The sequence below is a fragment of the Rhynchophorus ferrugineus genome, unplaced genomic scaffold (genome assembly GCF_030347505.1).
Source record: "Rhynchophorus ferrugineus isolate W39M unplaced genomic scaffold, kcgeb_rfMv2 rfM11, whole genome shotgun sequence".
Taxonomy (NCBI): Eukaryota; Metazoa; Arthropoda; class Insecta; order Coleoptera; family Curculionidae; genus Rhynchophorus; species Rhynchophorus ferrugineus.
Genome location: NW_027472590.1, coordinates 21,781,067 through 21,792,362, shown reverse-complemented (window position 1 = coordinate 21,792,362; position 11,296 = coordinate 21,781,067). Strand labels below are relative to the sequence as shown.

The 11,296-nt window shown below is 31.8% G+C and overlaps 1 protein-coding gene across 25 annotated transcripts in view; it reads right to left on the bottom strand.

The window, feature by feature from the left end:
* Positions 1 to 449: 449 nt before the first annotated feature.
* Klc (Kinesin light chain) overlaps positions 450 to 11,296 on the bottom strand; it is a 43,418-nt gene continuing 32,571 nt past the window's right edge. For 6 of the 25 annotated variants that reach the window (XM_076417216.1, XM_076417221.1, XM_076417213.1 and 3 more), the window contains 10 exons: positions 10,696 to 10,842; positions 10,463 to 10,631; positions 10,177 to 10,292; positions 10,002 to 10,120; positions 9,686 to 9,944; positions 8,723 to 8,927; positions 7,447 to 7,673; positions 6,966 to 6,977; positions 4,256 to 4,378; positions 2,006 to 3,486 (listed from right to left, as the gene is read on the bottom strand). In XM_076417216.1, coding sequence (XP_076273331.1) covers positions 3,385 to 3,486; positions 4,256 to 4,378; positions 6,966 to 6,977; positions 7,447 to 7,673; positions 8,723 to 8,927; positions 9,686 to 9,944; positions 10,002 to 10,120; positions 10,177 to 10,292; positions 10,463 to 10,631; positions 10,696 to 10,842 — 1,479 coding nt within the window. In that variant the 3' untranslated portion in view covers positions 2,006 to 3,384. Of the gene's footprint in view, positions 1,120 to 1,517; positions 1,720 to 2,005; positions 3,487 to 4,255; positions 4,379 to 5,077; positions 5,102 to 6,965; positions 6,978 to 7,446; positions 7,674 to 8,722; positions 8,928 to 9,685; positions 9,945 to 10,001; positions 10,121 to 10,176; positions 10,293 to 10,462; positions 10,632 to 10,695; positions 10,843 to 11,296 lie in introns of those variants that run through there. The other 19 variants (XM_076417219.1, XM_076417222.1, XM_076417217.1 and 16 more) reach the window with 11 other exon arrangements.

Here is an 11,296-nt window from a genome sequence, read left to right as displayed (position 1 = left end):
TGTCAATATATTATCTATATATTTTTATAATTGAAGGGTCCGCAATGTTGCCGGTTTGTTTGCACTGTCTCTAACTGTCTTAATTTATTTATGAATAATTAAAATAGGTCAGAATTACTTAATTTGAATAAATTATCAATTTTATAAAAATTAATATAATTAAGTTTGCTAAGTTTAGTTAATTTTTATGTGTAAACTTATATCTGATTGAATTTCTAAAAAATCTGTTATTCTTAAAATAATTTACCTAGAGTCTGAAATATAGACTTCATACATAATTTGGAAACTCTCCCGACACCTTCAATTATAAGTTCAACGGTTAGTATTTATATTTATATATATATATATATATATATATATAATGTTGCAAAATGTGAATTATGCACTATGTCCTTCGATATTATTATGTAGAAAATGATGGGTGAATGTTGGGGGAAAGTAATAGGTGCTTATATTTAAAAATGTTATTTATTGAACTTTGAATTCTGTCAAGAAGCGCGGGAACATTGTCATAAGCATTATATTGGTATAACTTAAAATGTTCACCAAAAATATATAATTTCGTATTGTAACCTACACTACATTTTAAAATCTACTGTAGAATTATCAATAATTTTTGAATGTGAATATTTTTCATCCTTCATAAGTACTTCTTTAATTGTTTCATAGCTTATAATTTGAATTGCCTTTATACGTAAATGTTGGTTAATAAATAAAAACAATATAAAAAATGGTCAATTAAATTATTTGCGAGAGAGTGAATAAATGCATATATTATTCTAATCTTGGTGATATCAAGCACAGATCTTTTAATGGAATAAGTTTACTTGTTTAAAATACTGCAGTGCTGGTTCTACAGCAACGTTATCGATATAGTCCAGAGAATAATATTGAAACACGTGAAAAATTGATAATTCTACTGATGTCTGAGTAACATTTTTTTTGCTTATTTAACATGAAATTATTATAATTAGAATATTGCACTTACATTCATTAAACAAGCATATAATTAATATTCCATCTTATCATTGCCATACTTAAAAACTTAGGAACAAATAATAATAACAGTCGTAGAAAAAATTACTTTCGACGGTACTATTTTTCTTTGCGGCAGATATTCTGAAAAAACAGAGTTGCGATTATAAATTAAAAAAAGAACACGAGCCAAATGGATGAGTTATGAGTTCAATTGAAATTTGGGTTGGGCCCTTTCAATGATAAATGGACGATCTAATACCAGATACATATAAGATATCTAAACAATTGTAATTCTATTTATTGGTGCTTTAGTAATTTTAGATCTCTTATTCGTACCTTAAAAGATTCAGAGGGTATTTGTTGATGCTATCTATAATTTTAAAATCAATCGTCGGACAAGGAAAACGATAAAATAATTCGGGCCAAATTACTGTTCCTCGATCTACCACGAACGAATCGTTTCAGTTTTCCTTCTCAGACAATCAATATCATCGACTGGGAAAAAGAAAACCAAGAATTAAATTTCAGCAATGATATACTGTTGGTGTTTTTTTTTGGTTGGAGAGTAGCATTTAATCGGGTTTTTGGCAATCTTTGCTTTTGATAATGTGCTTCATGATTTTTGTTTCTTTTGCCATCGCCGAAAAGTTATGGATTTGGTCTGAACCAAACTTATAAAGGATTATGGCTAAAAACACTAGTATCGCTATTTTATGGAAATCGCTTCATAGAAGTTTTCATCTGAAAAAACAAAGATTAGAATGTGAACTGTTGTGACTAACCATCAACGGTGATACTGCCAGCTAAACTAAAACAAAACGATCCGCAAGATCGTCGTCGCAAATATATGTTACAGAGAGGCGAGCCAGTATAATTACAGCAAAATAAAGATAATAACAATAACATGTGTTGGGATTACTGTGCAAATCAACACATTATAATCAACTCCATAAATTTTCGGAACTTCGGCAACAAAGGCGGGTACAACAACGGTTCATGCAATAGTGAAGGATGAAAACAAATCAACTGAATAAAATCTGTTTTATTGTTTCTTTTAATATACATAAACAAATTGGACAAACGATAGTATACAACACACTTTAAAATGTACAATAAAAAAATTGGTTGGGGGAAAATTGGTCAATGAAGCAAAATTGCACTTAAAACTAAAAAATGTAGATATATATAATTAAAAAAAAAAAACAATTTGTAAACGAGGGAAGACAAGAGATATTTTTCGAAGCGTTTTATAATTTTAAAATAGTGATTACAAAACACAAAGGCGTGTCCAATATAATTAAGCGTGTTTCTGTTAATTACTAACTAATTATACAGTAGTTGAAATTATATAAAATAAATAATACCACATAAAATTATCTTTTCTTCTCTAAAATTAATACTATCTACAGTAATGTTAAGTTAAAATAATGGAAGAGGTAATACAATCGATATCTCCTGTGGCCAGAGCTAGAGTTGATCAGATTACCTCCTCGAAATATTTATATTTGATAAATTTGCGTCTATTAAAAAAAATATTATTAGAGTTAAATTCCTTTTAAAAAAACTTTTTAGCAATATATATTCTATCACTCTTCGCGCAAATATTATTAAAAAAACTATGAAATTTTATGATTTATTATTTTTAAGCCACCTACTAAAAAGCGAATAAGTTAACTATCAGATTAGATTTATAATTTAATATTTTATTATATAAAAAAACACATACAGTAAAAGTAAACTAGCATCACTGAAAGTTGGATAATACAGTTAATGCCCTTTTTCTGTACCACTTTCTTAAATTTCCTATTAAATCCAATAGGGTTGAGTTAATCTTCGTTCAGTTTAGTACACGTAAGCTATGTAAATAAAATAAAAATAATACATCATAAAATATTCACGAGTTCCACATATAATTTATAGGGAAGAGTTATATCGTTCAATAGATGGAATGTTAATAAGAAAAATTAAACTTTTCCAGCGACACGATAACGGCCAAAAAGTACCTGGGAAGTCGGGGAGTCAGCTTGTGATATATTGCCAAAATGCAATAGGCAAAAGCTGTATTCGTTTCTCTAATATTTTTATCACATCAAATCACCAGCATTATGCGTAGAAGTCAGTTTTGTTGATTGTACCACAACATTTGAAAAAAAAAGCGTTAACTGTACGTAATTGACAAGATTTTCGTTTGAAAAGGACATAATCAGTTATCTAAGTAAATTTAATTAAAATTAAATTTAACTTGTTATGTTTCATCCGAAGATATGTGTTACATCGCGTAAAACGACTGTATAGAAAAAGTATTTCGTATTGTTATTTGCAGAATTAAACTAAGTCAAGTAAATACGTAATTTTTTTATGTTTTCTCGTTTGTTGTTTGTCTGTTAAGATAAAACGACGGCGCCTCTACGAACTTTGCTTGTTAACTTGCGAATTTATTCCCAAGGCGTTAAACAACTTTGTTTTCAGGCCGCTCTTCTCTGTGTCTGGGGTTCTGGCTGGATTATTCTGTCAAAAAATAAAAAGGGAGTGGTGTAAAGGAGACCTGCTTCATCTTTACCTATCCACGTCTTTTCAATTTTTAGCAATCACGACAGTGGCCAACGAACCAGTGGTTGTATGCGATCGGTAAGTAAAAAGACGTGAATATTGCTTTTACTACGTTCTTATAACATTTAATTAAACTTAAGGAAAAACTAATAATAGTCTATCCAGTAAAAAGGATAATTTACTACTATTTATGGATCAACGTACCAAAGATACCTTTTTACCGGAATAGGCTGTAATTGTCTATCTAACTGGGCAAAATCACACCTTTAAATAATAAAATATAACTAATAAAGGTATGGAAAGTACTACCGTAATTATTATTATAAGATTGCTATTTTACCCAGTGGAACTGAGTTCGACCTAATTATTAGTAAGTTAATTTATAATTAGTTAATAAAGAGATATTTGGAACCATACAGGAATTAAGTAACGGAGTAAATGGAGTTGATAATAATGTCTAAGTTATGTGAAATATGTTGTGTCAAGTTCTATTAACAAAAACCATAAAAAGCAACACAGCATAACTCAATTCGTTATGGTACTATTATCATTATCGTAAAAGTCATCACATATCCTTCGGTACCATAACAAATCGATTAAGCGAATAGCAATTAATAGGATTAGATTTCGAAGAAGTGAAGATTCAACTTAACGCAAAAGTTGTTGAATTTCCAGCTGTTCCTTCGGCTACAGAAACCCTTGCACCCAAGCATCATCCTTCACCTACCTGATCACCATCATACGACATCTCAAGCGATTCTATGGAACCACGGCGATTTTTAGCACACTTGCGTTTTTCGCCGCCAAGCATGTAGCCCACTTTAGAATGTTTAACGATGTCGAGAGCTTGCTGTAAAGATATAAGCTCACGTAGACTAAATACCACCATTGAATACGAATTTGGGTTAATACAAATTTGTCCATCCCACCACCATTAAAATATGTTTGCTGCTCTGCATGTCCCGAGAGAAATCTTATAAACAAACTAATTCAATGAACAATATGCGTAAACTAGTGGCATAACACACAACGGAAAAACATACAAACGCGGTATGCCAAATTAGAAGCCAATGAAATTATCTTTAAAATTATAGATAGGCCAATTTAACAAATTCCACGGAATTAGTTTGAATATTACCTCTGAAAGCTAACCAGCGATGTGAAACAGATTACTTAAATAATAATGTTACTCTCCACTTGATTTTCATGTCCACTAAGTTCTTAATAATCTACCTTTAACCCTTTAACTTGATAATATAAAAAAGTAATTATCTGTTCATTGATTTGTACAATTAATTCTTAGAAAATTTCACCATAACAAAAAATTCATTTATTTGAATAAAAAGGCACTGATTAAATATATAGAAGAGCTGATCAAAATTATTTTGTCCGTCAAGTTAATAGATAATCAATGGATTATAGAAATTTATCTTCAATATACAAGATATTAAAATTGTTATTATTTTATAGTTGTTATTACCGTAAGTTAATTGTAACGATGTGCTTTAATCAGCCCTTGCACTAAATTATGTGTAGTCCAAGATCCTATGAACACCGAACTTTTCTAAAATTTCTAAAAAATTAAAAAAAAACATTACTACATGTAAGAACAATTGATTATTAAAAGAAATCGATCAAAGTGGCATTGAAAGATATGAGGTAATAAATATCAAACTGTCAAGTATGACAATTCACGCTTGATATTGCTATATATTGTTTGTCAGAAACTTTGTAGGTAGACTATATCTTGGTAGACTATAAATTGTGATTATCACATTTTTATAAATAACATTATATATTTGTTAGACTATATAGCCGTTTATAATAGTATATACTTGCGCCTACAACTTCAAGTAATTGCTAAAGTAATATAGATAAAACCAGGGTATTTTATAAAATGACAGTTAATATACTTTAAAAAAGGTTGCCACTATGCCTGGCAGTTAAATTTGACAATTGTTACCTCTTACCCGTCAAAGCCACTAAGATTGACTTTCCATTAATGCCTTTGCCGGAAATTTGTGTACTTCCACAGAAAAAATAATACTATTAAAATTTCAGTTATGTAATCGAATTTATGTCATATGCATTAAATTCTCTTAACAGGTTAATTGAAAAGTCCCCGACATACCATAGTAAAACACATTTTTTTGGCAAAATTAATTTTTTTTATATACAACATAATTCCCTTAAAGGGTGATACACTGATTATAGCGACCCTCCAACTTTTCGATACCATTTTTGTAGTACGATTTGTCCTTTGCTTTAAAATAGGCCTCAGTTTCGGCGATCACCTCTTCATTCGACGAAAATTTATTCCTAGCCAGCACTTTCTTTTTTTTCAAATGCGGCCGTTTTTCGGCGATTTCGTCCTTCAAACGGTCCAATAACGCTATGTAATAGTCGCTGTTGATGGTCCTTCCTTTTTCAAGGTAGTCAATGATAATTATTCCATGCGTATCCCAAAATACAGACGCCATAACCTTGCAAGCCGACTGTTGCGTTTTCCCACGCTTTAGAGCGGGTTCATTGTGTGTAGTCTACTCGGATGACTGTCGATTGGACTTCGGAGTGAAATGATGGAGCCATATTTCATCCATTATCACACGACGAAAAAAAATCGGGTTTATTACTCTTGATCATCTTCAAACACTGCTCCAAATCATCAACTCGTCGTCGTTTTTGGTCAAAAGTGAGCTCGCGCGGCACCCTCTTTGCACAGAGCTTTCTCATACCCAAATATTCGTGAATGATATATGTACACGTTCAGTTGATATCTTTAGAGTGTCTGCTATTTCATTCAATTTCAATTTACATTAATTCAAAATCATTTTGTGGATTTTTTAAAAATGTTTTCGTCGGTTAACAACCTGTTTTGGGCAACTGCGTTCACCGTCTTCAGTGCTCATTTCACCACGTCTAAACTTAGCATATCAATGCTTGATGGTTGATTTTCCTGGGGCAGTGTCCGGAAACTCGGTATCAAGCCAAGTTTTTCCTTCAATTGTATTTTTCCCTTCAATAAGCAATATTTTATCAACACGCGAAATTCCTTTTTATCCATTTTTATCATAATAACAGAAATTGCTTCACTCAAAATGCTATAATTCACAAACTTATGATCCGACAGCTGTCAAATTTATACACGAATCTTTTGAGGGTTAGGGCTAACAAAAAACATATGGATATAATTCTAGTAGCGCCATCTATGTGTCAGGCCGGGGACTTCTCAACTGACCTGTTACATGCTTTATAATCCAAATAAGCCATTATTTAAAACGAATTTTTCAATATCTGTTATGTCGAACAGAACACAAACATCATAAAACAATTCACTTCTCATAAAAATCAAATTATGCAAATTTGGTGCTCACGGGATCTTGGATTACGATGTGAAACCTAGAAAGTTTTAATAAATAATTGCCATAATAACTTACTTGTTGCACATGCTGCACAGCGTAGCGGAAAAAAAATAAAATCAACATTAGTAAAATAAGCTACTGGCGAGATATTAATTATAGAAAAGCTTCTAAATAAATTTATTACTTGGAAAAAAGAAATAGAAATAAGGCCATCCGTTCATGAACATCCCTAAAAAGAATACGTGCTACTAATTTTGTTTCTCTCTTTTTTATCCCTAAATGTTGTTTATTACAAACTAATGCATATTAATAATATTCACAGAGTATTTATTATTATTCAAGACATCATGACCTTATTATATTGAATGATTAGTTTTTATCTACCGACTCCCTTATTAATAGCAAAAAATATTCAAAAATTAATACTATCCTAAATTAAGCTAAGAGGCTCTACTGTAAACATACTTAAATAACTGCAAAAACTATAATGATTTAAATAAGCTCTCCTCATTGAAAATCGTCAAAAGTTCAAAAGCACCTCAAATGTGTTACTTACCTCTTTTCTGCTTCTTAAAGCGCAATCTTCTAGCGTTTCTGCGGCTTCGTATTTGCCTTGTCGCCTATAGAGAGCGCCGAGATTCTTCAAGGTGGTCGTTACCGTAGGGGAATCAACTTTGGCTGCCTTATGCCAGCCACCATATTCACCATAAGGGGCGTTTTCTCTATTGCAAGCTTTGTTTTCTTCACGTTCTTCAGCCACTTGCCATATTGGTTTATTGTCACCTAAAAGGTAACGTTAAATGGCAACGGTTACCGCCGAAAATTAAAGGTTACTTTGAACTATTAGTTACCATGTGTTTTTTTATCGTTTGGTCTTAAGGTAAAACAATAAAGGAGAGGTTCTTGGAAGATAAATGAAACACGAAACATGCAACTGTATAAAACTATATTGTATCAAGAAACATGAGATACAAAAGAAAATATCCAAACACATGTATAACCAATAGCAATTCAATTGTTTACAAAAAAAAGTTGAAATACTCTTACATGCAACAATAAAAGTGGGTTTACAAAAATGTACAGGAGGTTAAAAAAAAGTCATACCGGCGAACCAAAAACAAAGCATCAACTCATGCACCATACTCAATACTGTATTAGAATTTTATTTATTCAAGTTTTTAATGAAACTTAAAATATGGCAAGTTTTTCTGAACATATACTAATTTTACAAAGCTATATTAATAAGTATAAAAAAGCGCTCATCAAGGAAATATATTCTCGCTGAAAAAGGACTATAATATAATTTGATTTTTTTTTCAACAAAAAGAATGCAACATTTATGGTCGGATTAATACTTCTTGTAAAAGTATAATGCCAATATAAGGTATTGCACGTGCAACTTACTGCTAGTGAATAATGTATTGTGTTGAATAAATCTATAACAAAAAATATAGTTGCCCTTGGACGGATTGCAAAGACACATCAGAATATAGACTCTAAATTTTAATTCGTCAGCCATGGAAGATCTGTGGAAGAAGCACCACCTTTTCATACACGTTACAAACACGTGAGATCAAAGCTGTAGCGAATTAAAAGTATTTTATCGTGAATAATTACGTCAAAATAACTAAATGTAAGAGTGTAGATACCAAAATCAAGCAGAGCGCAAATAATAACATTTACATTTATCTTAACCGAATTATGAAGATACTCAAATAATTTCAGCACCAATAAACGTAAACATCCAACATATTAAAAATCACATGCATCACAAATTATTTATTCACATTCATTACGTCTAGTGCGTCTAATTTTTTTTGACGTTTGCTCACCATCGATTGCACCAAATTCTCTCTCGTGAGCCCTGTTCAGAATCTGTTTGTAAAGAACCTCCGCTTGTTTGTATTTTCCCTGCTTCAAATAGCAGGAGGCCAAGTTGTTCATCGTTTTACTGACGTTGGGATCGTCGGCGCCAAGTCGCTTTTCGTATATTTCCAAAGCGCGTTGGTAGTACTTCTCGACCTCTTCATATTTGCCCTATAAACATCAATAAAGTAGTTATTTTATATTTTCTTTGCCTCATATTGTTATTGTTAAGAAAATTATACTATTTTTAGTCCAAGATTCGATAACCTAACGTATTTTTCTACAGATGTACTCCTCCAAAGGAAGTCAGTCGCAGTAGTTTTGATACGTTTATTTTTTTAAAGCGTTGAAAAATTATTTTCATTATTGTTTCTTGGGTTTATTTTGGACGACGATGATGATGATGAATTGAGTTTAAGAAACTATGAAGGATATTGACACAGAAAGGTGAAGAGACAGGGCATTTTAACAGTTATATTTTGTATTTTATATGGTTACGATCTTTATTTCTTCATTTTCATAGTTTGTGCCTTATATAATTGATGGAAAACGAGAATGAATAGAAGAGCCTCAAAGAACAGTATCACGAAATTGAAAATCATCAGAGGTATGTAATTTGTGAATTGGGAGGAAATATTGATGATATTAAAAGTTTCAATTTAGGGCTAAAAATCTCATGTTCATAGTACAAAATTACATTAGTATTAAATATTAGTTCAAATAAACAACTGGATAATCTAAAACCAAGCCAACACTCGTAATATATTGTAAACATTTAAAATTCACAATTTATAAATCTGTCAAAGCCACTGCGACCAACTTTTCATATCAGCTAATTGTTCTTGTCTTCTGTTCTATATTTCTATTTACTTTGATTTATTCATATAGTATAATGTGAGATGTAATAAAAAATATATTCAAAACAATACCTGGTTTTGGCATAGCAGAGCCAAATTATTCAGCTGCTTGGCAACATCAGGGTGTTCTTTACCCAAAACCTTTTCCCTTATATCTAAAGCCCTTTTACATAATGGTTCGGCCTCCTTGTATTTGCCCCTCTTGCCGTAAAGAACGGCTAAATTATTTAGAGTGGCGGCTACGGCGGGATGATTTTCCCCAAGAGTTTTTTCTCGGATTGCCAAAGCGTCATTCAACAAGTTTGCGGCTTCTTTGTATTTGTTTTGGTCTCTAAAAAAAACCAGAAAATTCCTGAACTGAGTTTTATTTATATGTTTTTTAGCTTACCTATAGACCAGAGCCAAAATGTTAAGCATGGTGGCAACGTCAGGATGATCATGTCCGCTGGTTTTTTCCAAGTCTTCCAAAGCCTGCTTGCACAGTGGAACCGCAACTTCATACCGGCTCTGTGCAAAAATATACTTAACAAATACCAAGAGGTAAATCAAAAAGGTTAACATACCTGAGAGGCATATTGAATGACCAAGTTATGAAGGGTTCTCAGACGAGCAGGTATTTCATAACCAGCGTTTACTTGCTGAGAAAGATTTAGTTGTTGTTGGGTGGTTGGTGACAAATCTAAAAAGACAATTGTTAATAGCTGAAGTGAATATATAATTTATTTTTTCAAATGTTCGGTTCGGTGGATTCAAAAAGTCACCACTTCTTGTAGTTAAAATAAAATTGTTTAAATGAAAGAGTGTCGTTAATCTCTATTCAAATAAAAACTTAATTCATGTTATTCTTACTGTTTCTTTCGTCATCTTGATCATCGGGGAATAGATCAACAACGGGATCCGATTTTTCTTGACTCCTACCGTCCCCGCCACCCTGGCCTTCCTCCTGGTCTTGATCGTACTTGCACACGGACCTCATGAACTCCAAGTGGCGTTTCTCCACCTCCAGTTGAGCAACGGCCTGATAACGAAAATCGATGGTCGGTTTCGCTTACTTAATTTTAGAGTCTTAACCAATTTCTCACCTGTTCACTGGCTTGAAACCTCTGCTGTGTCGAAGCCAACTCGTCACGCAGCCACGCGTTTTCTTGACATAAACGACGGATCTGGGCGCGAAGTTTTTGCTTTTCCGCGTCCACCCTTTGCAAATGGGACGCTAAATTCATAATGACCTACGATACGAACAAAATGATCAATAAGTAAATTGAAATAAAATTATCAATAATACATAAAAATTATCATCAAATTAACTTTAAGATACTTTTCTTAGATAGACGTATTAAATCGGTACATAATTATACTAAGCATCCATCTAATTTGGGTATTTGATTTTCTCTAGTCTAAACAATCCATATATGATGTATCCAAAATATAACAATAATATATAAAATATATTATATTAGCTTTGAATAATGGAATGAACAGAATAAAGTATGGGTAGTTGCATAACATTAAAATACTATTTAGATACGTGCAATATGAGCCATATCCTAAATGGATATCCCATTAAAGACAACATGTGTAAAATAATTATCTTAAGGAAATTAATAATTAAAAGTGTACTTTCCAATTTTCCGATGTGAACCTGTATAATGTATAAGTATTACTTTGAACGTTAGCTTAATT